At 47.3% G+C, this 26,768-nt stretch overlaps 1 protein-coding gene across 1 annotated transcript in view; it reads right to left on the bottom strand.

Annotated features, from left to right (window-relative positions):
• CASTOR2 (cytosolic arginine sensor for mTORC1 subunit 2) overlaps positions 1–20,397 on the bottom strand; it is a 117,009-nt gene extending 96,612 nt beyond the window's left edge. Inside the window, exon 1 of the mRNA XM_067309478.1 lies at positions 20,117–20,397. Within this exon, the coding sequence (XP_067165579.1) occupies positions 20,117–20,229 (113 nt within the window). The 5' untranslated portion in view covers positions 20,230–20,397. The remainder of the gene's footprint in view (positions 1–20,116) is intronic.
• Positions 20,398–26,768: the final 6,371 nt, after the last annotated feature.

Genomic DNA, 26,768 nt, shown 5'->3' with positions numbered 1-26,768 from the left:
ACGCAGCAAGGCCAGTGCAGAGGCATTTCCAGCATTATCCTCCATAATCATAGAAAATTGTATTCAGATGAGACAGGCCAGCAATCGCACGCTCCAAAGGGCCAGCTGATAACTGCAATCAATCAGTCCCCTTTACAGATGCCAGGTCACACACATGTCGCACAGCGATGCCCATGCTACTGCTTCACAAACATCTACGAATTATCGCATTTTCTGCACGAAGATGGTGATTTTCGTTCTCAGGTTTACAGACTGAGGGCAAGGGAGGGAAAAAAAAGGCATTTAAGAAGCTGATCCTATGTCCCCAATGAAAAACTGGAAGGACTCTGCTGGGGGCCTCTACCTGTGCAGGATCAGGCCTGAACGATTTACAAAAGGCTTTGCAATTAACTGGTTACTGAGCTATGAACAGGAGCTGGGAGTCTGAGTTCCCGGGTCTGTGCGCACTGGACGGACAGTGCCACCGGCCCAGCACCGCCACGCTTGGCCTCTCCCACCGCGCGCGGTGTTCTGCTGCACTCGGCCCTCGTGCACACCACCGGACTTTGATCGGGCAAGAGGACGCGCTGCCCTTGCGACACTTAGCTCGGGAATCTCCCACCAGCTCCGTGCAAGAAGCCTGCGCTGGAAACTATGAAACAGCTGTGGCTCGGCTCCTGCTCGAGTGTCACGCGCTGCCGTTACCGGGATCAGTCGTTCCACCGGGAATTCTGCGGGAATTCCACTTGTGCAGACTAAAGAGAGAAGGAAGAACAACGAAAGAGATCAAGGGAGAAGACAATTTCTAGCAAGAGAGACAAAAAAAAAAAAAAAAAAGACTTCATAGTTACAGTTGACCTTCTGCAAAACATAGGCTGAAAAAAATGATCTAGTAATTCCCATATCAAGCCTGTAACTTTTGACCAAGCTCCAGCATTCATCCCGCTGCTATCCCACCGTCTGTAATCCAACATCTTCCATCCTGCATTCAAGCCTCTTGCACGAACGGTCTCTGCACCCAGGAGCTCACTAAGCTGCCTCAGACCAGTCCCACTGCTCCAGGAACAAAGCTGAGCCTAAGCAGTGCTTCTTTAAAATGGCACTTTTTGGGAAGAACCAAATCCCTCCAAGGTCCGAGGCGTAGAAGAGGAAGGATTCGAAAGGAGAACGCCCAACAAAGAAAATATACACAACGCCCTCCCACACACGGTGACACAACAAGACTTTGCAGGGCTTGAGGGAGCAAGTATAGCATTTATGGTATGTTGAAACAAGTCGTGTCACTCATTGCTCGTCCTACACGGCAGATTGATGGGTTGTCAGTGCAGAACTTGCAGACGATTGCAAAAGGCGGTGAGCTGAAGACAAACCGTCAACGGAGGGACTTGAATCTTTTGTTGAAAATAAATAAATAAATACAATCCCTAAATCCCCAAGCAGTCTGGACTCTTATCAAGACACCAGCACAATCTAAAATGAGAAGAACAAATTCTGATACGAGCCCATGGAAGAAAATAGGCTGTGGTGCATCTTTTCTATGCAGAAGAAACTGTTTTCATGAAGGATGTCATTATTTAACAATCAATAATTTAGACCAAGAAAAACAGGTTAATCGTGAAGGAAAACAGTCAGAGGACATTATGGGGTTTTGAGAAAGCCAGCAAGTAACCAGAACATCAGATGCCTTTTACTAAAGCCAATCTCCCACAATGCACATCCCAGTCCTGGACATAGACATGACATTTCCTGGTTTGGTGAAGCATAACCGAAAGAAAAAAAATGTAATGAAAATGACATTAATTTTCTATATGGCATCATGAAGGAAACGTTCCTAGCCCGTCACTTGCAGAACGGGAAGGTTGCTCCGCAGATGCAAACATTTCAGGAGGTGCCATTTGGTTATACAAATCCACAGGTAACAATACTAAAAATGGCTTTAAAGACCTGTTGCTTCAAATCTGGCAGTTGTGCAAGCCTAGGGACATAGTAAATCTAGACTGTAAATTCAGTACTGGAGTCAGCTACTAGTTTAATGGCCATGTTGCACATACTGAAGGAGGGAGGCCAAGGTGAAGCAGCTTTGACAGGTTTCCTGGGGAAGCTACAGTGCCAGGCCACTCTCTCCTCGGGAAAGGCAGTTATTTTTCACGGGAATCAGGTCACACAGTGTCAGAGTAATAATTTTGTGCTTAGATTAATAAACAATAAAACACCGGCTATCTTTTAGGTTAAAACCCAGACAAGCTTTCTCCACAACAGAAATCCAATAGCATACCAGGGGTTCCAAATCAATCACTGCCAACCCATCCTAAGAAGGGTCAAAATTCACTGCATTTCTGTAAGACAAGCTTCAGATTCATCTGAGGTTGGAAAGAGCAAAGCTGCAACGGTTGTGGAGTTTTAGTTGATGCATAAAGCTTTATCCTAAAGCTGTGTGAAACAGCGGGCAGGACCACAAAAACCCATAAAGGTGCTGGAGCAAGAAAATAACACCCAAGTCTATCAATAGATAGGGACAAAGTCCATCCTTTTCATTACATTAATGCCAAGATGGTTACTGCTTTCAATGGAGTAAAGATTTCTCCTGTTACATGGGCTGGGCTCACTCGTAGTCCACCAAACCCATTCAATATCAAGGCTTGCTCCCATTAACTTCTTCCTTGAATGAGAGTATCACCCTGATTGAAATCAGCCTGTTTCAGCGCCAGCTGTAATAGACCCACACAAGGTATCTGATGAAAGGACTGAATGCAACTCCTAATTTATAAACAAGATGAAGATCTGGTGAAGAGAAAAAATAATTGCAGCATGATTTACCTGCAATTATTTCGGCACTAACAAACTCAAGTCTTTTCTGGTCTAAGCAAAGGAGGTCTAAGGAGGTCAGCGCTACTGCAACCAGCACCCAGCTGCAGATGGATAAACTTCTTCCCTAAACCTGAACGACATATGTGTAGAGATGTTCCCCTCAAATTTTGAAACAAAGCTCAACAAAACACTTGCACACAAGTTTTCTTGAACTCTTGGTTAAGCCTAACACCATTCCTTCCCAGCACCCTCCCTCTCCCAACATGACAGCAACTATTGCCCAGCAGCCTCGTGGACTATTCTCAGTGCGAGGCATCACCTTCTGCTTCCGATCAGTCAGGGCAGCTGTAAACTAAACATCTAGGAGAACAATTATTGAGGTGCAAACTCATGTCTAAAACAGGAGCTAAAAATCTCTGTTTGGCCAGACTCCAAGTCAAAGGTAGTCCTGGGCCAGCTGAACTCTTAACCAGCATTTTCAAGCCCAGGGAACAAAATTGTTTCTTTTTACCACTTTCTGTCAAGAGCCTGGTGAAGGGCTGTTCTCTGAAATTACAGCACAGAGCCACCACGGAGTTTATTTCATCAGTACACTACCATTGAACAGACAATCTTGCAGCACAAGGGCAGTGATAAAAGGGGAAGAGGTCGAAGAGCACAGCTTTGGCAACCTTCACACCGAGTATCAGCACCTTCACACTCACCACAACGCCTGATGGTTTCAAAACGTGCTGGAGCTGCAGAGCAAAAAGCTGGGAGCACCACAAACCCCAATTGCTCAGGAGAACAACGGGATGGGAGAGCCCCGGTAAAACAGACTGCTCTCAGTCTGCCTCACCTGCATCCAAACGGGGTTCCTACCCTCTTTGTACAGGAGCTTTACCATCTACATCATTCACCTCAAAGTAATCAAGAGCCACCTTTAATACAACATGAATTAAACCTTTTTGCTGGGCGTAGCATGCATTGGGATCCTTGGATTATTCTCCCAGAAACCTCAAGTCTACTGATATCTTATTTGCATGAATAAGTTGGCAAAATCATTCCCTCTCAGGTGAATTTCTCACTTGTTTATGCAGGCATGATAGAGGAAGAAATACCTTTTGCAAGAAAAAGCTCTGGTCAAGTATAACTACAAAGTCAGCTACATTTCAGTGCAAGCAGGAAGGTGACTTGTTATGCAGCGGTTATGTTATTTTAAAGTACACATTGGCATTATTTCACATTAGGTTTTAGGCTCTCCAATTCAAACTGGTGATTTCTCTTTTTTACCTGGGAATGCTTTTCAACTCAGCCCAATGCAGTCAACTGGTACAGCCTCCGACTTGGGGCCTAATGCCATTTGTTGGCCCTAGAGCAAGTGGAGCCACCAAGCCATGAGGTTTTTGCAGTAGGAAACTACCTGAACAATGTTCAGTTGTTTGGAAAGAAAGGCAGCAAGCCTCTGGAGAATTGGGAAGCATTCCCATGCAAAAGAAAAAGCCACACCTGTAATCTTCAGTATTTCCTTATTATGAATTTTAATCCTGGGGATAGGACATACCTACTCAGCACTTTTCTCTCTTCTTGTTGCCAGAAATAGTTTATTCATTTGAAGTGCATGCAAAGCTGAGCCTCTGCACAGACCACTATTTTGCAATAACCTGATCTCTTCTGTTTATTAGCAGAAGCCAGACCTACATTTTTCAACACTAGATACAAAGACCTATGTCATTTGAGCTAAAAGAATGATCCATTAATCAACAAGGATAAACACGGCCAAATGTTTTCTCATGCAATTCAAAGATAGAGTCAACCAGCCCCTCCCCAAAACACAACGAAAGATGACACTTCAGCAGACAACGTAGACGTGCCAGGCAATAAATCTTGCAGCAGAAGGCTCCCTCCTATTATAGCTCCAGCCGTCACCGACTCGGAGATACAATCATCTTTCCCAAGCCATGATAGACACAGGAAAGGTGAAACCAAAGCGAACACCCCAAACTAAAAAAAAAACCACTGGGGTGCTCTGGGTTTCATTTAAATCCCCATGTATCCCCTTTGGTCTCCTAAAAATAGCTCACCCTGCTGTTTGCACAAGCCTGGAGACCAGGAGATACTATGGTTCGGCTGCCTGCGCAGCTCAGAGCAGGTCCACTGCCTCCCCTGGGCAACTCATGCACCGCTGACCATGGGAAGGTGTCCCTGCAGCTTCGGTATTTTGCACCATCCAAGGATCTTCCATCTAAAATTAGTGGACGAAGCCATGTTGCAGGACTCCATGCAACTGGGTGTTATTTGGCCCATGAGAGCTGACCATTGCGGCAACGGTGTGGCAAGAAACAGCTCCCATCTACACAGCAGCCCAGACCAGCACCGGCTACAAAAATCCATCCGAGTAAATAGGTGGTCATTCAATCCACACCGACTTCTGTGGTTACAGCACTGGATTTATCCAAGCTACCTCGCTTCCAGCTATAGATACGTTACGGCAGCACGGTTGGTCTTGAGATAGGAAGTTTTAACTTTCCATCCACACATCTAAAGAAGAGATTTAGCTGTATTATCTAGTAAAAGCTATTTGTCTATCTGTGGACCCTTGGTTGTGGACACCTGCGGGTCCCCCTCCTCCTCCTCCCTCCAGCTCCCTGCATGCCCATGGGTAAATCAGGCGATTTTCCCATGCCTAAATCCCACATTTCTATAACAGGGATAATCACTCTTCGCTACTGCAGAGGGCCATGGTCAGGCTATGTTTACTAGTGACTAGCAGGAGCCTAGGTACAATAGAAAAACATCAGAGAAATCACCCCCCCCCCCAAATGTTTTATGGAAAACAAATGCTCATAAAGAAAGCGGATTTCAGCTTCCACTCCCCAGCCGTCATCACCAAGAGCAGCAATTTAACAAAGATTCTACAAATGGGAAAAAGAAAGAAAGAAAGAAAGAAAGAAAAAAAAAAGCAGCAATTTGACAATGTCCTTTCAAGACTCTGCTTGTTACTTGACATTAAAAAAAAAAAAAACGCAGACGCAACCACATACAATAAAGATAATGACAAAGGAACAGAACAAAAAAGGTGGGCAATATTGTTCCTGCTGGCTTAAAAAAAATTATAGTGCACTCAATTTGCCGGTTTTGTAGGTGACGTGACAGGTGCTTAGTTCATCTTGGGACGACAGGGGAGCAGGATGATTAGCAGGGTACGATGACAGTGATCGCTCGGCGGTTCCTGGAGAGCCAATAAGTTATTAAGCCAAACAATGCATCACTATTATGAGCAAGTCGGCGCGTGAACTGTAATTTCCTTGAAAGCTGAGCGGGGCATGATTATACTTGTCCACGCAGACGCCCTGCTGGCAGCTCGGCGGTCTGCTATTGTCCCGGGAGCCTCCGGCGTTGCCGTGCCCGGCACAGAGCCGCCTGGAAACGTGCTCCTCACGTCCAGGCTCCGTCGCGGCAGCTGTCATCCGAGGGATATTGGGAAGCGAAACGCTCTCCATGCTGAAGTGCGGCTATTAGAGTCCCTAAAAAACATGTGTTTTCCTTCGTCACCAGGAGCTACCTCTCGTTTCTAGCAGGGAGAATTTCCATTTCAAGAGCACTCTGACTTTGGAACGACACGTATATGCATATATATATATATATGCGCACACACACGTGTGCATATATGCACATACACACACATATGTGTGTGTATATATTACACAAACTATTATATATAAATACACACACACACATCTATATATGTAAAACCACACAGACATACAAGTACCCTCCTAGCTGCTTTCTTTCTGACTCTCAGGAAGGCTCCTGTCACTACTGGAAGCCCAAATGGTTGTGTCTCAACCCTACCTACATTTCTCTCTCAAGGTATAAGCAAAGAGGAACAGACCACATGTCCAGGAATGAACCTACGAAAACTAGGAATAGAAGATGGGGGGAAAAAAAAAGAAAGAAAAGGCAGCAGTTGGACAGCAAGGATTTAACGTGGCTAATACAAGCACGGACTGGAAGGCTTTCCTCTCTCCTGCTGAGAGGAGCCAGTTCCAGGGGGCTGGTGCAGGGCTGGAGGTCCCGCTGCAGACCTGCTTTGTGAGACGGTTGAGGCGCCGACCCCCTGCGTGCCTCAGTTTCCCCCTCGGCAGCGAAAAGCAGCAGTGCTGGGGAGACAGAGCTACGCGCAGTCCCGAACCCGCGGGGTTACGGGGAGAGAGGCGAGGAACAAGACAACAACTTGTTCTCATCAGAAGAGATGAAGATTACATCTTCGCTCTCGTCCGCGTGACGGAGCCTCCCCCTTGGTGCTTTTCATACCACGCTTTGGTCCTGCAAGGTGGTCAGCTAGGCGCTCCAGGAAGGAAAATTTTTACAGGCCCTAAGGGTCCTCCCCTCCGACAGCAACAGGCATTTCCGCGTCCGAGCCCCCCAGCGTCCAGTGAGCCTTAGGGTGCCAAGGCATTTATTTTTTAAATGGGACTTGGGTGATTTGGAAAATATTACCCTGCACCTCACATTAGATTTGATAGAGAATGAACACTAAGCGGGGAGAAAACCTGACACTGGGAACATTTGACAAGTGCTTAAAAGGTAGGTCCTAATTCATTTTAAACTTTGTTTTATATAAGACTTATTTAAGCACCATGAAATTCCTTTTGTCCTTTTCTCTGTGCTGATCCTGCAAGGAATGCATAATCAGTAACATGGTTAAACAAACCGAGAGAAAAGTACCACTCTATTTAGAATCCAGGAGCTATTCTATTCCTGTCCTTGGGTTTTTCAAACACAAAACTCAAGTCAAAGGGAAAAATCGCTACTGTTGAAATTAAAAACACAAAATGAGCAAACGTAATATTCAAAACACGATACTAGCAGCACATACAGGATGAGCCTGCCCTATAGGCTGGAGCAAGGCAAAGACCATTGCCATGCCCGCACCGCCTATCTTTACCAATAAGTTATTTCTATCCCTACAACGAGACCTAATCATCTGACCATCTTCCTGGGCAGCAAGGAAAGGTGAAAAAGGTCAAACAATCATTTCTACTCCAACATCAAAATTAACCACCCCATAGCAGTGCCACTGTACCTGTCTCTGGACCTGCACCACAAATTGATAATCAAAATGATTTGGCTTTGCAAAGGGTTTTTTTTTTTTTTTTTTTTCCTTCCTCTGAACCTCGATTGCACTCGGCAAGTTGACAGCAACCTCCACAACACTGGAGGTGGGAACTGTTGAGTCGGGGCCAGGAATTTTATCAACTGCTTCGCTATGATCCTCTAACTACACCCTCCCTTACTCAGCCAACAGAGACTGCGCCTAAAGATAGTCATTAACTGTTATAAGCACCGTGGCCATCTAAAAATCCCTAAGAAAAATGCATGGATATGTTCCAGTTGGTGGGAGCCTGAAAGGAGACAAACAGCAGTAATGTGCCATGGAAGGCTATCAAACATGCATTAACAGCCAAGGATGTATTGGTTTAAAGCCTCAAAAAACAAAACAAAACTGTAAACATAGAAGAAAAATGAATTTAAAGAATATGCTCATGTACATCTCAAAAGGACAAACTCACACAAAGCATTTTATGCATATGTACACACGCTATTTATTATTCCTGACATATTTTTTCCTGTTTTTCCCCCAATAATTAGGTCATTATCACCTTTACGGTGGGATAGGCATTCAAAATCCACTGCTTCACAAGATCATTAAAAACTAATAGATAACCATATTGTTTCGGAACTGCTTCATATTTAAATTATTGCCCAAGATTACAATTCAAGCACCATCAACATGAACAAAGCCTTTCAAGGGGGTGCAGGACACGCAAAGTCCTCTTGCATTAGTCATTCCAGGCTGATTTCACACCCCTGTGCAAAGGAGAAGTATTTCTGGCTTTCGAGAGGGGACAGCTCAGCGATTCGGCACCCACCACGCAATGCTGCACGCAAACACACTCAAACACGTAACATCGGGACTGGATTCCAGTCGAGTGCTTTCCCCCAACCACGGCAAGGACGTAAATAAAGCTCCCATGTAGACGGCTGGGGTAGAGGCGGCTTCGCTAGGTCCATCCAACCCCTTGCAAATGGAAATTCAGCCGTCTGCACCGGCACCGACGTGAGCACCTGCCCTGTCCCACAGCCAGCCTTGTTCTCATCCGGCGATGGAATTTTGTGGCTTCTAGTTTAAGTTAAAGTTAGAGCAGCCTCAAGGCTGCTCTAATGCCAGCTAGGGTTTTTTTACGGTTTACTACTGCCAACAGCGAGATCACATGAAATGCTCACACAGAAACTTGAAGGACCAATAAATTAGTACAGTAGACAGTTTTTCCTGCATACAGACAATTTCTCTCTCCAAAATAAGCTGAGAGGTTGTATAATCTCATTCTTGCCTTCAAAAAAACCCTCTGTCCTGTTTACATGAGACGTTAAATCACAAATTATAACGCTGTATGGAAAGCAATACCAAACACAACAAAACAACATCAGCAGGATCAACAACCGGTCAACACACACGAGAGCAAAGCCAAGTGCACAGTGTCAGGTACTAGATCTGACTGGACAAGATCCTCAGCAACCTGCTTGAGTTGACTCTGCCTTGAGCTGGGGGTTGGACAAGATGATCTTCAGAGATCTTTTCCAACCTCAACCATTCTAGGAAGATTTTCTGTTTTGTGAAGAAGACATGCTATAAGGCTCAGAGTGAGCACAACACACCAAGGCTCAGATTGCACTACAGCGTTGCCAAAGCCCTGCCTGAGGCTCCCACGTTGTTGTGAGACATCCACCCTCATTCACCAGGCCAACCTTGGGCTTTGCCATCTTCCTCCCCCCTGAAGAAACCATAAAGCCAGTTTTGGTCAAGCTGAATTCTTGCTAACCTCTTCTGCACTTTTTATTCTTGTCTAATAAAGTGGTTCCTGGTAACTATCAAAATACTATGACACCTGTATGCCAGAGACTCTGGAAAAAAAAAAAAAAAAAAATCAAGCAAACAAAAAAAAAATCCCCATGTTGAAAATAATGCTCTGTTCTTTAGGAATACAGTTGTCGTGTATATTTGTGACTACCGTTACATTGCCTGCAGTGCAGGCAGCCCAAATCCATCTCACGTGCCAGAAGGATCTATTAATTTCCTTTGCACAGAAATCTTTATAGACAGTCTACACTGCCGAGTTTTGCCTAAAAAAAGGCCACTTAACAAAAACAATCATCCATCTCAATTTGCGTCCCCATAGTCCATAAGAGGTAAGTATTGCAAAACACACATTTCCATCACGCACCGTGGGAAACCAGGCACTGACTATTCTAAAACAGCTGGTGGGCTCAGGAGAGGAGATGCCACCAGGGCATGGTTTCACGCCTTGCGAGCCAGGCAGAAGCAGATAGCCCATGCACATTTACGCTCTGCCGGGCTTACAGAAATGCCAAATGGCTAAGAACATGCAACGCAAAACATATCATCCAAGTATATCAGAATCTGTCCCGTATTTATCCCCGCAGTGGGGAGAGACAGGTTAATTCTAACATTGCCATTTTACAGTCAAGAAGTTTGGACAAGAAAACAAGTAAAGCACGTTTTAACTTCAGCAGATCTGATTTAAAGCTATCTGAAGTGATTTCTGGAGTGATGGCAACCTTGGTGCACAGAAGATAATTCAAATAAGAATTAATACTCAGAAGAAGCATGTTTGCTGCTGAAAATTCAAAGAAAATTTAACAAGTCAATTGAGGAGAAATCAGTGACAAAGCAACTGGAACCGGTCCATTTACGCAATAAGCCAGATTTTGACAGCAATAGCATCTTCTGCAAGGAGACAGAATATTTCATTTCGAATTACTCAGTTTAGTACAGGATGATCACTAGTTCATTCCAGGTTGAGAAACAAATTAGGAACTGAAAAAAGCGAGTAAACTTGTTTTTTTCTTCCAGCTTGCGAACAAGGAGGAGGTGTGGGAGGCTGAGATTAGTAGCTCTAATGTCTTGCCAAGCATAGGCTCAAGTCACCATCAGGTTAGTTCATTAAGCACAGATCATACTAAACTGGTTAGTTGTAAATGCAAAATAGGTTCAGATAATTTTTTTTTTTTTTTAAGTATTCAGCACATGTAACATTGTTTCTTAGTTTAAAAAAAAACCAAAACAGTAAGTGAAAATGCTTGTTTTCCATGTTATAATCACACTCCAATTTCCACCCAAAAGCAGCCTGAAAAAGATCACAGCTAAAAGATTAATCATGTAACAAATAAGTCATCCATCATCTTCCGAAAAAGCATAAAGGCTGAGTAAGTCTATGTTAATGTATACAGCTGCTTAGATGCATACAGAGTGTATCCTTCTCGTTATTAAGAATAACCTTTTTTCCTTCTGCCAAGACTACATTTATTTGCAAGTGAGTGCTTTAAATGTTATCAACAGAGGAGAGTCAATCTTTCTTCAGGAAGAAAAATAAAAAGTACAAATGTGAAACAAGATGAACATGGGCCATTTCAGTCAAGGACTTGTCGACTTCAACCAACTTGCCCCATAAAACAGGATGTATCTGTGGCATAATAGAGGGTTTAACGCTGATCTTTTAACCACAGAACTAGGATAAATACGCAGGCATCACTAAAAACAGCAGACATCATTACCCGGATTCTCCAACACATAGCATTTCTGAAAACCCTGAACAGAAAGACAGGGAAGGAGACTCACACCTACATCTTAACTGTTCAACCGTGTCAAAACTTGTAAGGTTTCCCCTCCTGTCTTCAGAAATTGCCCCAGCATCTTTTTCAATTCACCTATTTGAATATTTTATAATACTTAAAGGTTGCTTTTTACCCTAAATTAAGCGTCACGGCTCGCAACATCTTATGACGTCTCTCGTACCCTCTGCAGTGGGGACACCACAACTTTGCAGATAACGAGAAAGAACATTTTCTTCACCATCACATCTTGATCAAACACACGTTCACGCTGACATAATGGTTGGGCTCCTACTTCATAAACAACTTGCATTGCAAGAATTTGGGTCAAGGACAGCCTACCAGCAACAACAGCCTACATCTCCCCACAGTTCCTGGCCAATAGGTAGCACAGTATCTCAAAGACATCTATTCCATCACATTAGGGAAACTTGAATGGATGGATGAACTGGAAAGGACTCTTTAAAAAAAACCCACCACTTTGCCCACTGAGATATCTCCAAAAAAGAGCATCTCAGAAGCCTCCCAGAAGTTAACCAATGGTTTGCCATCACCAAACTCACCACTTCTCCATGTGCTAAACCGCAGATCTGGTATCTCAGCACTGCAGCTGGGAGCCTTTTCAAGTAGGCTGCAGTTCAGAGAAAGACTTTTTATTTTAAACTCCGGTTAAGCATATTTAACAGACCAAAGTAAGGAAGTCGATTCTGGTTGGTAAGGAAGTTTAGCCATTCGCTGCTTTTTTTGGATGCAAAAACAAAACTTTATCAACCAGTACAAAGTGTTTGTTATACACCAGACCACAAAAACGAAATCGGAGTCTCTGTTACCATGGTCAGCACAGTAAAACTCTGTACAGTAAATCTGAAACCAACAGGGGATTGTACAGTCACCAAAAAAAAAGCCCAATCGATCTTTAGTTCTTTTGTGCCACAATAAAACGTTTTGTCTGTTAATTGTTTTCTCTCTTAATAACTATATCTTAGTCACACAAAACCAAGCTAAGCTCAGGGATCGAGGGGAGGAGAGATCTTTTCACTTTGAAATGATAACTGCAAATTACAGCTTGGCTCTGTAACTGCTGAACTGCAGCGATTGGAGTCATTTCCTCACATTCCTCTTGTATCGTTCTTCCCTCGCCAGCCTTCAGCTACCAGTAGGTCAGAGCTGGAGTTTACTCCGGCGTTGGCAATAAACAAAAGAACAAATCTGCACCTTTTCCTCCGAAAAAAGAAATTGAAGCCTTTGTCCAAATATGTTAAACACCGAACGTGCAGGATGATTAAGGAGTTGTGTAATACACAGATAGATAAATTAGTGTGCTCAACACATGCACACACACAAAAAAGTCGAATTAAGTGGAAAGATTTACATCTTTATGGAGCACAAACAGGGTATTGTCAAATAGTTCCAGCCATCAAACAGGGCCTAATTTAAGTTATAACTCAGTGGAAGGAATAGGCCGTGGATTCAAACTATTGTGTTAATGAACAACTCAACTGTTGTGTCGTGATGACAAATGCCCAATAGTCATACCTTTCCTTAACAGACCTGCCATACTATCGCTCTCCTGCCGAAACGTAAGAGCACCCAAGCTTGCAGAAGTTGTCATCTAGGAACCAGTAAAGGTCACATTTTTCATTTAAATATTGACTTTCATCTGAAATAACACAATAAAAAAATGTACAGCTGAAGGGTGTTTTAATGAGTTACATGGCAAAAGACAAATATTTTTTCCCTGTTTTTTATTTCTCAGCTCAACATCAGTGGGCACCAGCGTTGCCTTTACACCACTGATCTCGTATCTCATCTCCAGATGATGCATTATGTCTAGGCGACAGCTCTGCCAATAGATAGAAACAGTTTAGCACGGTAAATAAGGAATAACAACCGCCCCACTTCAAACTACAGCCAGATATTTATTTATCTGGAAGGCAAACGTCCAAGTACAGAGAGGGAAAAAGATCTTAAAAAACAAACAGCCCTGAAACAATGACCGACATCTAAACCAACGTTTCTCCAGCAACACATTGCTCCCTGGCATTACGCCGTGGGATTGATCCAGTGCTTTTGTTCCACCTCTTGAATCCCATTTAGTTTCTAAGCGCTTATGGATAAACAATAGGAGACCATCAGGAAAGAAACCTGCTCTTTCCAAGGCTTCATGTATTAAAATACCAGAGAAGGTCCTTGCAGGTGCAGCAGCAGTTGGAGCACCCAGCAGTCCTAAGCACAGACTCACAATATTCACAATTAAAGAGCTTACATCCTTCATTAGGCCCAAATAAGTAACATTTATTCTCTTCTTTTTCACTTATTCTCATCTGCTCTTATTGGTCCTGAATATCCAGGAACACATTCAGGACCATACGTGCACATGGGAATGCAAATCCGGGGGCACAGCGCTTTGGGGAAGGACAGGCAGAACGTTTTAGCCATCAGGTTACCCATCCCTCCAGCCCCCCGCGGGGTCTGGACATGAGCACTCGCATCCTTCCCGAACAGATGGGCAACAAGCCAGACAGAGAAAGAAGTCCCTACACCTCTGATATCGCACTCCCTTCACATGCCCCCCAATCAAGGCATATAGAGGTCTTTGTCACACCAGAAGAAAACACGAACAACGTGTAAACACTGTCCTCACACCTGCAAAAGCCTTTATTTAGTGGGTCTTACTAGGACACAAGAAAAAAGGTTTTAACGATGATGGAAACTTCTCTTTGCCAGAAGATCACCCAGTGTTGCAGACCAGCCTCGACTTCACCAGAAAGGATAAACGACACTCATTTGTCTAAGTTTATTCCAAAAGAAATGGACCACTGATCTCCTGAACGTCCTCCAATGATGCACGGACACATTTTAAGCACTTGTTTGTCCTGTTGGGCGCTGAAATCCGAAACAGATCTTTTATCCCAGTCTCTCCAGTTGCAGGACTCCTGGACAGTAAACAAGTGATTGGGGAATGAGAAACACTGATATTAATAGCAACAACACACTGTTCCTAAGTACAGATGTCAATTATTACCAAGCAAAAGAGAGAGATTACCAAAAATACCATCGCAAAGCTAGCAGCGATAACAAGCCTGGTTTCGCCCTTTGTTCAAAGGCCGCGGAAAACCCAGTACGGTTTATCCTCCTTTGCTTCTGTTTGCATTTCGAGCAGAACGAACGTTTCCCAGCGTCTCTCTGCTGAGGATACGCTCCCTCGGAGCTGCCTTGCCGGCGCGGGATGAGTGGGGCCGGCAGCAGGGCAGAGCCCGGCCCTCGCACCCGCTCCGGCGTGGCGGGGAAGAGCCCTGCTCGCGCCCGGTGCCAAACCGGCAGCCTTGCAAAGCGCCCGCACCGGGGTCGCCAACGCACCTTGAGGAGAGGAGCCAAGCGCCCTGCAGAAGGAACCAAGCTGGAGGCTGCTCTGAAAGGGTTGCTCGGGCCACCTCCATGATGAAGCTCCCGTCCTCGCCTAGGGGAACCTGTTCTTCCTCTTCAGCACCCGGGAATAACCAGGGCCAATTCAAAGCAAACAGCCCCAGAAAGCTCTCAGTTAGAGATTTTAAAATTTGCCATGCTACATCCATGACCTACAATCATTTCAACCGCACAGCCCAGCGAGCAAACTAACCTCGCCAGCCCAATCATAACTTCACGTCGTTAGAATTTAAATGATACCTTTCTCCCTCAGCTAGTTTATTTCCCTGTTTACCACCAAATCTTTACATTGGGCACTGGACCTGAGAAAGCAAAGGCTACTTGTTAGCTCATTGACTCCAGATGTTCAAGGGTCTACCACAGCATTAGCCAGCAATCAGCAAGCAGAGGATAATCACATTATACAGATATAGGGCTTGGGAGATCCCTGACCCCGCTTTATTCTCCAGGACTTAAACTCAGCTATATATATTTTTATATACACTCAAAAGACAAGGTCAGGCTCACCTTCCCTCTCGCTAGTGCATGCACCGGTGGCTCGCTGGAAGCATTATCCAAGCAAGACTCACAACTATCCTTCCTCCCCCTCCGGTCAGATCTAATCCCCAGGCACTAAAGGGAGATGTAGTTAAAACTGTTCGGCAAGCAGGAAAAAAAAAACAAGACAGGAGCGTGGCAGCATGTCAGCGTGTCTATCAAATCCTCAAACAGGTCATTTGTGGCACATCACCCAGTAGCAAGAGACAGTTTAAGGCTGACCGAGGAAGCGGAAAGGGGACGCTTAGCTCTGGCGGGAGGGACGCCGGTCTTTTCGTGGCGCTATGCAGGTAGCTGAAGGTGGTAGATCAGACCAGCACCATTCCCCACCCCAGACAACTCACATTTACGCGTGCACGTGCAAAAGGAAAAGCAATGTTAAAACCAGGCGGCAGTCATTATTCTTGCACACGCAAACACGTGGTGCACCATCGGAGTAAGCCACCAAGGATCTGCCGAACCAACGCAATCGGTAAAGCGCTAGGATGACGCTGAGCACAACAGCGAGAAGACGAGACGTGCAAATCTGCAGCGCGCGACTAAAAATTACGCAGAACTGATTTTCTGCTAGGGCGCCTGGCAGAGCGCGGTTCAAATCAATAGGTCTGCACTTATTTACACAAGCAGAGCATCATCGCTCAGTGCAACTGCTCGGGAGCTTCGCTGTTATTTATTACTGGACTACCTGCCTTAATGCACCTTTGCATAAATTAACTCACGCATAACTTCAAAGTTACGATTAGCAGTGTTTTTCTTTCAGCGCTGCTCAGCCCACCATTTTATTCACCGTTGGTCTCACCTCTTCACCTCATTAACTGCTTTCTTGCTTCTGGCCATCGGAATAGTTCCAAAATTGCTGTTCTTTGTTCAAAAAAATACTGCTATTGTAACAGAAGCTGAATTAAAAGACTCAGGGCACGAACAAGGGCAGACTGTAAGTGGCAAAAGGCCAACTAAAAAGAGGGAGATTTGTTACTTTTCCTTCCCAAGAGGATTAAGAAAAACGTACAAGATTTAAAAATCGTTCCAGCCTCTTTCCCCAGCGTATGAGAACGTGAGAGAGATTCAAATTCCTCCCAGATCGCTCCTCAGAAGGAAGAGCCTAATGTAAAATCGCAGAGTTTCTTGCATTGCTAACATTAAGACAACAATGATGTCATTGCCACCTCTCCGGAGCACATCTGTCCCACAAATTATTATTTCTCACTGGCAGCCTTGCAGCACAGGTAAAAACCTGTTTGAGGTCTCGCTGTGAAAAAAAACATAGCTGGTAAAAGCAACTGGCATCTTTGTTATCTCAGCAGAGAAGATTAGGAGGGCTGAAAGCCACCTTCCCCCATCATCTCCCACCTGGTCCTTCTCAGATGGGGTGGGTGGGGAGGGGACATCTGCCTCACACACAAAATAATCAGTTCCTGGGCACATTCCCTTCTTTAAGGAGAAGGGAGAAGAAAGAGTGTGTTCATAAATCCACAGTTATGTCTCCCAGGGACCTTCACCTTCCTCGTCTGCATGGTGTCCACCAGAGAGAAGGTTCGTGGGGCAGGGACCTTATTTGCCTCACGGCATGTAGAAACATGTAATAGAAAGCAACACTTGGGTACTATCAGCTGTCCCGAAACGGCACAAACAAGGTTCCCTACATCCCTGCTGGCAGCAAGAACAACAAAACAAGCAGAAAGGAAATACGGAAAGTTTCCCATGCCAAACACAAAAAAAACTTTCCGCAAACTGAGTTTTTGTCCCCAACAGGCGAGATGCCACGCAGCCACCAGAAACGCCACCGACAGTGCCGGGCACGGAAAGGGCCAGGTACTACAGCGACCAGCGGCGTCGCCGAACCAGCCAGCGCTGCACCCAGCCGCGCGCAGGGTGTCGCAGCCCAGCGCAGAGGACACACGGTGCCGTCCTCACCCACTCGCCACTGCCCAGCCTGCAGGGTGAGACCTGTTGTGCGAGGCAAAAAGGCAACCGGACCATCCCTGAACTAAAAAAAAAAAATAATAATAAATTTAAATAAATAAAATAATGCTGACATTAATATTGACATTTTAAGCAACGGGAAATAAAACACCCTGTTTAGCGCCCCCCCCCTCAAGTCAGCAACCACTTTCCCTTAGCAATGAAATAACATATTAAAACCCAGAATTTTTAGATTTAAGAGCCTTTAACAGCCTGTTGAGCACGCAGGGCCAGCAGTAAACAAGGTGCCGAGATACATTACACTGCGACCAGCGTCAGCGGCGAGCCAAATGGGATGAGCCCCAAATCAGAGTGAAATTTCAACGCATGAAGTTTAACTGCGAGATAAGGGACTGTAATCAAATTACAACACAAACAGCTCCATTCATCCGGAAGCATTATCGGAGAGAGAGGGCTGCAATACCGACTGGAATAAAACAATCTAAGAAATAAAGAGCAAATTTATCGGCTATTCATTATTTTCCTGCCGCTAAAGGAAATCCCCCCCTCTTCGCACCAAAACGCTATCTGAGACGAATCCGGGGAGAAAACCGAGATACTAATTATCAGGCTGGAAAAACAAGAAGAGTTTGACTTATATTATTTACATTCCCATTCCTCTTTCTGAATAGACCCACAAAGTCAACAAGCCGACGGAAGACACAGAAGACGCATTTGCAATTCAAGTTGTTTTGCTCCGAAAGGCCCAGGCAGCTCCCATCCACCCAGCGAACCGGCCAGAGCCTCTTTTTTTTTTTTTTTTCTCCTCCTTTCCCCCTAAAAAAATTCTTCCCAGCGCCTTCCACTATATATATATAAAATATATATATATTTTTTTTTCGGACAGCCACCACAACCCCTCTTACTCAACACCACAATTTTTTAAAGAGCACCGAGCGCAACGCATGCGCCCCCCCCCAGCGCTGGAAAAGCACCTTTTAACACAAACACGCGTTTGGACGATTCGCTCTTTTTAATAAGTACCGCAAGCAACAACAACCGGGGGGGGGGGGGGGAGCGGGGAGAAAACCCTCCTCCCCCTCCTCCTCCTCCTCCTCCTGCCGCCGCCGCCGGTGCCTTTGTTGTCGGGCGCTCGCCCCGCGCCCGCAGCCGGCCCGACCCCCCCCCGGGCCCCCCCCGGGTCCCCCCCACCTGCTCTGTGCAGCCCCGGCGCGGTGCCCGGGGGGGGGGCAGCGGCCAGGCAGGAGCCCTCCGTGGGGGGGGGGGGGGGGATCTACAGCGTTGCAAATAGAGGGGGGGGCTGCAAACTCCGCGGCTGGCCCCCCACCGCCATCCCTCAGGCTTGGGGCGGGGGGGGGGGAAGGAAGAAGGCAATTGCTCTCTCCTCCCCCTCCCCCAAATCCTGTCGCCGTGCAGCAAGGAGGGTGCCCCCCCCGCCCCCTGCCCCCTTGCAAGGAGGGTGCCCCCCACCCCAAGCGCCCTGCCCCCTTGCAAGGAGGGTGCCCCCCCCACCCCAGCGCCCTGCCCCCTTGCAAGGAGGGTGCCCCCCCCACCCCAGCGCCCTGCCCCCTTGCAAGGAGGGTGCCCCCCCCGCCCCAGCGCCCTGCCCCCTTGCAAGGAGGGTGCTCTTTCCCCCAGCGCCCTGTCCCCTTTTGCAGGAACGAGGGCGCCCCCCACCCCAGCACCCCGCCCCCTTGCAAGGAGGGTGCCCCCACCCCTGCACCTTGCCCCCTTGCAGAAGTAGGGTGTCCCCCCAGCGTCCTGCCCCCTTGCAAGGAGGGGACCCCCCACCCCAGCACTCTGCCCCCTCGCAGAAAAGGGGGCGCCCCCCACCCCAGCACTCTGCCCCCTCGCAGAAAGGGGGGGGTCTTCCCCCCAGCACTCTGCCCCCTTGCAAGGGGGGCGCCCCCCACCCCAGCACTCTGCCCCCTTGCAGCAAGGGGGGGGCTCTTCCCCCCAGCACTCTGCCCCTTTGCAGGGGGGGCTCTTCCCCCAGCACTCGGCCCCCCTGCAGCAAGGGGGGCGCCCCCCAGCCCCGCACTCCGCCCCCTTGCAAGGGGGGCGCCCCCCAGCCCCGCACTCCGCCCCCTTGCAAGGGGGGCGCCCCCCAGCCCCGCACTCCGCCCCCTTGCAAGGGGGGCGCCCCCCAGCCCCGCACTCCGCCCCCTTGCAAGGGGGGCGCCCCCCAGCCCCGCACTCCGCCCCCTTGCAAGGGGGGCGCCCCCCAGCCCCGCACTCCGCCCCCTTGCAAGGGGGGCGCCCCCCAGCCCCGCACTCCGCCCCCTTGCAAGGGGGGCGCCCCCCAGCCCCGCACTCTGCCCCCTTGCAAGGGGGGCGCCCCCCAGCCCCGCACTCCGCCCCCTTGCAAGGGGGGCGCCCCCCAGCCCCGCACTCTGCCCCCTTGCAAGGGGGGCGCCCCCCAGCCCCGCACTCTGCCCCCTTGCAAGGGGGGCGCCCCCCAGCCCCGCACTCTGCCCTCTTGCAAGGGGGCGCCCCCCAGCCCCGCACTCTGCCCCCTTGCAGGGGCGCCCCCAGCCCCGCACTCTGCCCCCTTGCAAGGGGGGCGCCCCCAGCCCAGCACTCTGCCCCCTTGCAAGGGGGGCGCCCCCAGCCCCGCACTCTGCCCCTTTGCAGGGGGGGCTCTTCCCCCAGCACTCGGCCCCCCTGCAGCAAGGGGGGGGTCTTCCCCCCCGCACTCTGCCCCCTTGCAAGGGGGGCGCCCCCAGCGCAGCGCCCTGCCCCCGCGCTGCCCCCCCCCAGCACGCACCTCGTCTTGGAGGAGAGGAAGGCGAGTTTGATCAAGCCGTAGGTGAAGAGCTGGATGCTCTCCTTGGCTATGCTGGCCACTCGCAGCCGGTGCTCTAGGATGTGCAGTTCCATCTTTTCCTCTTTCTCATTTGTAGTTCATCTATCCCTGGGGGTTATTTTGTGTTTTTGAATGGGGAGGGGGAGGGGGGCTGTGACGGTCGGTGCCTTTTGCCCGTCCCCTCCTCCTCTTCCTCCTCCTCCTGCTCGCGGGGGCGGGGAGGGGGCGCGGGAGGGTGCCGAAGTTGGAGCCGGCGGTGGGGGGGGAGGCCGGCGCGGAGCGGAGCGGAGCGCAGCGGGCAGGAGCCGGAGCCCGAGCGCCGAGCAGCTGGGCTGCACTGTAACAAACAACTTGCCACTCAACCCCGGCCCGGCGCGCATGCGCCCCGCCGCGCGGCATGCCGGGACTTGTAGTCCGCGCCGGCGGCCGCGGGACCCCGCGCCGCCCCGCCCGCGACACCGCCCTCTGCCTCCGCGGCGGCGCCCGCCCCGCGCCTTGCCTTGCCTTTCCTTTTCCTTTTTTGTTTTTTTTTTTTGAATTTCTGACCTCCGAATACTTGTAAGTGACCGCCTCTTTTTTTTCCTTAATTGCACCTACATTTCGACCCAGGTGCGAGAGGTCTAGAAAATCCTGCACGGTCCAAAGGTGCAACTTCAAAGGTTTCAATAACTAGGGGAAATACTGACATTTTACCCTGTTTATTCTCCTAAATATGACTGATACGGAGCCCTTGACTACCTCTAGGTATAGGCAAAAAAAAAAAAGAAAAAAAGCAATTTGCATACAAGTATTACAGAGGTGAACGCACAGTCGTTTGAGATGGTAAAGACAGGCTTTGGGGGCGTGGGACAGTTTGTAAGGTTGGACAGGCCACTTGCCCAGTTCACGGTGGAGAAGTGGAAGGACACGCGGCCCCTGTGCTGTGGGGCGAACGAGCCCTCGAGCCAGCGCCCAGGAACGGGGGCTCACCACGGCTCCCCCCACACCACGGAGGCCAAAACGGGGACCAAGGTCGGGCTTGCAATATTCTTGAAACAGGACTTGGGCTGAAAACCCAGTTTGAAACTTCCACCTGGAAGGGCTCCCCCTGACTTTGGATCAAACTGATTCTGCCATGCACAATAATAATAATAATAATAATAATAATAATACCTAGATCATTATGATACCTAGGTCACTTTTCATCAGTAGATCTCCAGCAGGCCTTATTAAGAGCATCAACAACAACAGTTGTGTTGTACGGATGGGGAAACTGAGGCACAGACTGTGTCCAAGGGGGCACGGGCAGAGCTCAGTCGGCCAAGCCCCTCTCCAGGCCACTCTTCTTCCCTGTATAGACAGGAGAGTGTTGGTGGTTGTGAATTCAGATTTTCGGGCTGGCAGAAATCCCATCAAATTCAGCTCCAGAGATACGCCTCTGAAACTAGAGTTTCCAAACCGTTTTGATTCGGTTAGTTCCTGCAGGACGGCTGTACTTCCCCCACTGGACATGACTACACTTCCTCTGCCTCTGGCCAGACTTGGAGAGACCACCTTAATTTTGTTATATCCGCAAAGGGGAAACTTGAAATTAGAGGCATTCATATCAATAGTTAGTCTGAAATCATTTAGGGGAAAAGCGGCAAAGATAAAACATCAACTATCTATTTTATTTTTAAAAAGCCTGTAAAAAATGAGGAGTTATTCTCCTTCGTTGCCTCGCACAGAAGTTCAGATGACGGTAGGCACTGCAATTTAGGAAGCTGAAGACGGTTTTTAATCTGCTTCCACTGCTAATTCAAGGCCTTGCTCTTCAAAGCGCTGAATGTATGTGTGCCCAGCTACAAAAAGTGCCTGCACCTGCATCCACGAATCACAGATATCTCTGCTCCTCGGGGACGGTGCAGGTCACAGAGCCCTGAAGGAAGCAGCCAGGGACAAAACATTCACCGTCAAGGTTGCTGTGAGCTTCCCAAGGAAATCACACAGACGCAGCCTGAATCGCTTCTAGGAAATGCTGCAAAACTTTCCTCTTTTACAAGATTTTCCATCATAACCAGGACAACATGCACGGTATCAACCGTTCCCCTTCCCACTTAAAGAAAAAATATTCTGCCTCCAAGCAGAATATTTCTTTCTCAACCCAGAGAGGCCAGAGACTCCAGGAAAGCCACCGGGGATTATGCTATTACCAGTCTAATTACCACTGAAAATGCTTACATGTAACAACGAGAGATGGTAGAACAGACCCAAAGGTAAAATCAGAGGGGACCTTTTGAAGCGAGCAAATCATCGGAGACTTTTGTTCTGCCCGCAGGGAAGGAGAAAAGAGGCCCTGAGTGAAGTCATCTGGATTTACTAAAAAAAGAAGAATCAAGCAAACAAGCAAAAAAATCCCCCCAAAACCCACAAAACATTAAAAATACTTCTTTGTTTTGTAAGTTTACATCTGGTGCTCTCCAAAATTGCAATTTCTTTCCTGGGTCTGATCAACCGCTAGAGTTTTCCAGTCTTTCAAAGAAGGCCCGAAGGCCTCTTTGAGCTCGAAACACAGACGCAGACCTCATGGCTATGTGAACCTTCACATAGTTGACTGGGGGAAGCTTTAGGGAAAAATAAAGTCCCACCAACACCCAAACCAATTTTCTACACATGAAACATATGCCTAGCTCAGCACAGGCAAATTTTTCTAGAGCAGGCAGCCTGGCAATAAGCCAAAATACCGTTAGGTGCCCTCTCCTCCGGTTGTGATGAGAATTCAGATCTCTCTCTCCCTTGTTGCCAGGCATACCTGCGAGTTTTCATGCAGGGAGCAGAGTGGAATATGCTGTTATTATATATAGCACGCTATAATATCTTTTTATTGTTGCTGTTCCAAGTCTTTTGTATTTTTGCAGCCCAAACAGACTCTCCTGGCCCAGCCACAGAGCGGCGACCTTTTGTGCAAGATGATGTAACCACACTTTTTTATTAAAAAAAAAAAAAAAAGCATTCCCTGCCCACACAGCTTCCAGGGTAGGTTACAACAGCACATGCTGGGCAGAAAGAACAAAGAAATGAAGAGAATGGACAAGAAAACAGGAAGATGAGATAGCAGCAAAACAAATCTCAGTATGAGGACCAGGCGCCATGAGTCACCTCCTGCCTGGATGGAGAGCAGAGCACTTACAAAACATCAGGAGAAGGAGAGATTTGCAAGGGGTCTAGCCCAGAGACTACCAATGACACTAAGCAAGCCTGGGCTTTGAAGCCCTGAGGTTGGGGTGGTGCGATTCCCTGTCCACCAGAGCATACAGCCTGTACTTGAACAGCTGGGCAGTTTTCAGGCATCTCAGCTTCTGCTTGTGGTTGCATGGACCTTTCCACTGGGGAGCAGGGAGCAGCTATCTCCTGTTCGCCCTGCGGCACTTACTGTCTAGAGGTGAGGTCCTCAGAAGGAACACAACGCTTTATGGTAACCAGTAGTTCAACAAGGTGACCTGTATTTTGGGGGAATGCTACCTTGGCTTTGAACTTTTATCTCAGGAGCAACCGTGTACAGCCAGCTATAGGTCACCAGCAGTCCTTCAGGAGACTCTAGCTATCGCAAGTCTTTCTCCTGAATGCTAAATTTCTCCCAAAGCATACTGCAGTCCAGCACTCAAATCTCTGCATACACATTGCTTCCAAACCAAACTGAAATGCTTAACAACAATCAGTGTTTCAGGAAAAAGAAATGAAAAAAGTAGAAACAGTTTAGGTGAAAAGAATGTAATTACTCACAGTGACGAACAGTTCACCAGGATCAGCACTGTACACAGAGAAGGAAAAAGGAGGATTTCTAATCATGTGAGTCATTATATTTTATGCAGTTACTCCAAAATACAGTTGGATATTTTAATATTATTTTATTTAGATAGTGCAAGGAAGTTCTCAAATCATTTGTGGTCTCTTCTGTACCATAAAAAAGCCCTCATTACCCTATTTAGATCTCAAAGATAAAGCTATGGGAGCCTTTTAAGGATGGAATTTAGCATGCAGTAGCTAAGTTCCTGGCAATAAAGCCTCATTTTCAGAAAATAAGTATAATTTAAATTAAAGTCTCTCACATGATTTGTCCGACATTGCACTGTTGCAAATTCAATATTGCTCTGCTGTTGGCAGAATTATGCTTCTCTTTCAGAAACATCTGAAGTTCAACAGCATCTTGACCTCTGACTAGGACTCGTATCAGCTTCTAAGATCTAAAATAGCAAATAAGACAAATCCTAATGTGAATGATGTAATGCCAGTCCACTGGATAAATATGCCCAAGGCAAGATGAAGCCAGGGTCGCAGTTGTTTATCCTAGCGTTTGCTTTTCCGCAGTAGATGAAGCATATGAAGTCCTTAGCAGATCTGCAGCTCTGGTGTGAAACTGGGGTCAGCGCACGTTTCCAGGGTCCCTTTCAGACTCGGTACATAGGGGACATTGCAATCTGCTTCAGTGTCCGAGCCCAGAGAGTACTTTTTGAAGGCAGCTGCGTTTAGAGCTTTGAGGGCTGAAGGTATCTTCAGGTCAGTCGCTGGTTTTGACCAAAGGGAAGCCATGGCGTTTCTTAACAGCCTTAACCAGTTTATTCTGAGATGAAAGTTACTCAGTAACTATAATTATCCTGGGACTCTTTGCTTAAGTTAAACAGGCCTCTTTGACCCAGGGAGGGTAATGCTTCTTCATACAAATGGGTAAATAGAGGCACAGAGAGGCAGGCAAGGAACCAAGGTCACACCAAGAGTTATTAGCATTTTGGAAGTGCAATTCATAGGCTGCTGCTTGATCATGAGACCTCTGTGCGGTTGTCCGAGGCGGATGGATGGGACGGGTGTGCAAGCTGCTGTCTTACACTTTGATGACAATTAGTATCTTTGAACAAATCAGTCCTTTAAGAAAAAAATCATGTGTAAAAATGGAAAAAAAAAAAAGCAAAAAACCCCCCCTTCCCAAATGATAGCTTCTGGGCTTGCTCATGAAAAATTAGCCATTTGTTTAATTGAAAAGAGCGATTTATCAAGCTAATTTCCTTCTAGCAACCAGAGACCTTTCAAAACTTGATTGCAGTTAATGTGCCAGTGTTTCAAAGCATTTTATTCAACTATCAAATAAGCTAATGAAGACCTTTAATTTACTGTTCAAGTACACAGTGGGCTGAGCAGGTCGGACGTTTCCTGCTCCCAGGGCAGCCGAGGTGAGGAGGAGACCTCGCAGCTGCACCAGATCCCGACTGCCCAGGGAGGCCGAACCGGAACACGGATGCAGTTCCTGCCCAGCACACAAGTCGTGTCCCTGCTAACCCGAACAACAGCAAAGAGCTCCAATAAAAGATTTACAAGCCAGCTTGCAAACAGGGATTGTACAACTAAATACCTTGGTCAGGCATGAAAACACCTCACCTCCTGCTTGCTATCTATGTTTTATGCGCCAGTGACACCTAACAGCTAGTGTCCTAGCTGCATGTTGGAGAAGAACGTAAAACCATGGGACCCCCAATACCGGGGCGGGGAAAGCAAGCTTTGGCACCTCTAGTCGGTGTTATGTAGCAGCTAGACATAGCAACTACCAACTGCAACACCAGCCAAACGCAAATAACTCACTAAGCCTCAGACCACCACAAAGCAGCTGGCTAATACCATCCCCATCCAAGGCAAGAAGGATTTGCTCAAGCTAAGTCTGTGAGGAGCCACCTAAAGATTTGATCCTGGAGTTTCACTCCAGTTCCTACTTCTGCTAGCTACTGACTGACAAAACTTGTTCACACCCTTGATTCAATGGCTATAGCCACTCTCATGAATTCCTTATTCTCAGTAATGAGTAGGTGCCTTAATACATTGCTCCCATAAATTTACTGGAAACATTCAAAGTCTGGAAGGGAAAACAATTATTAACAAAAGAGAAGTAAAACAATGCAGGTATTGCTGAACCAAAACATTATTAGAGACTAAAGATGCCTCGCCAAGATGCTGATCACCCACTGGTTTCCTGATCAGGTGAGCTACTTTGACCTGTTTGCTGTGATGAACATTATTGATATGGACCCAGTTCAGCTTGCTGGCTCTGCACAAAGCTGGGTGAAGTGGCCAAAGTCACGTCCACTTCCTCAAGGCTGAAACTCATCGTTCATGCAAAACTGAGGCAGCGTGGCTCAGGCTGGGGGAGGGATGTCTTCACAGCTGCTAGGAGGTGTTAAAGATGACCTCATCTTCTCCTTTACCTCGGGTATTGAATAGGCAATTCAAGAAAATATCACCCCCTCCTATCCTGCCAGCCTCTTAAAGATCAACGCATCTGCAAACACATTCTGCAAACCTAAGGGAAGAAAGCCAGATTGTAGCCTGCCTTATCTCTTCTGACTTGCTAAATGTATTTCAGGCCTCGAGCATCACATGACTGTACATAACGTGTGGATACAATAACTAATGTGGCTTTCATAACGGATCAGCAGGGATCAGCAATGTTGAACAAACACCCTTATTTGCAAAAGCACCTTCCCAGCCCATGAAGCAGGTGACCTTGTCTCCAAAGGGTTACAGTGTGAAGTTAATGATCCGCAAATTAAGGATTAGAAACTCGGGTGAAATTTATCCACAGCTCCCCCTTAACCTTGCTGTTTTGCACTGA

The sequence above is a fragment of the Apteryx mantelli genome, chromosome 22 (assembly GCF_036417845.1).
Source record: "Apteryx mantelli isolate bAptMan1 chromosome 22, bAptMan1.hap1, whole genome shotgun sequence".
In the NCBI taxonomy this organism is placed as follows: domain Eukaryota; kingdom Metazoa; phylum Chordata; class Aves; order Apterygiformes; family Apterygidae; genus Apteryx; species Apteryx mantelli.
The sequence above is the reverse complement of the archived record's forward strand: the minus strand, read 5'-3'. Positions and strand labels throughout refer to the sequence as shown.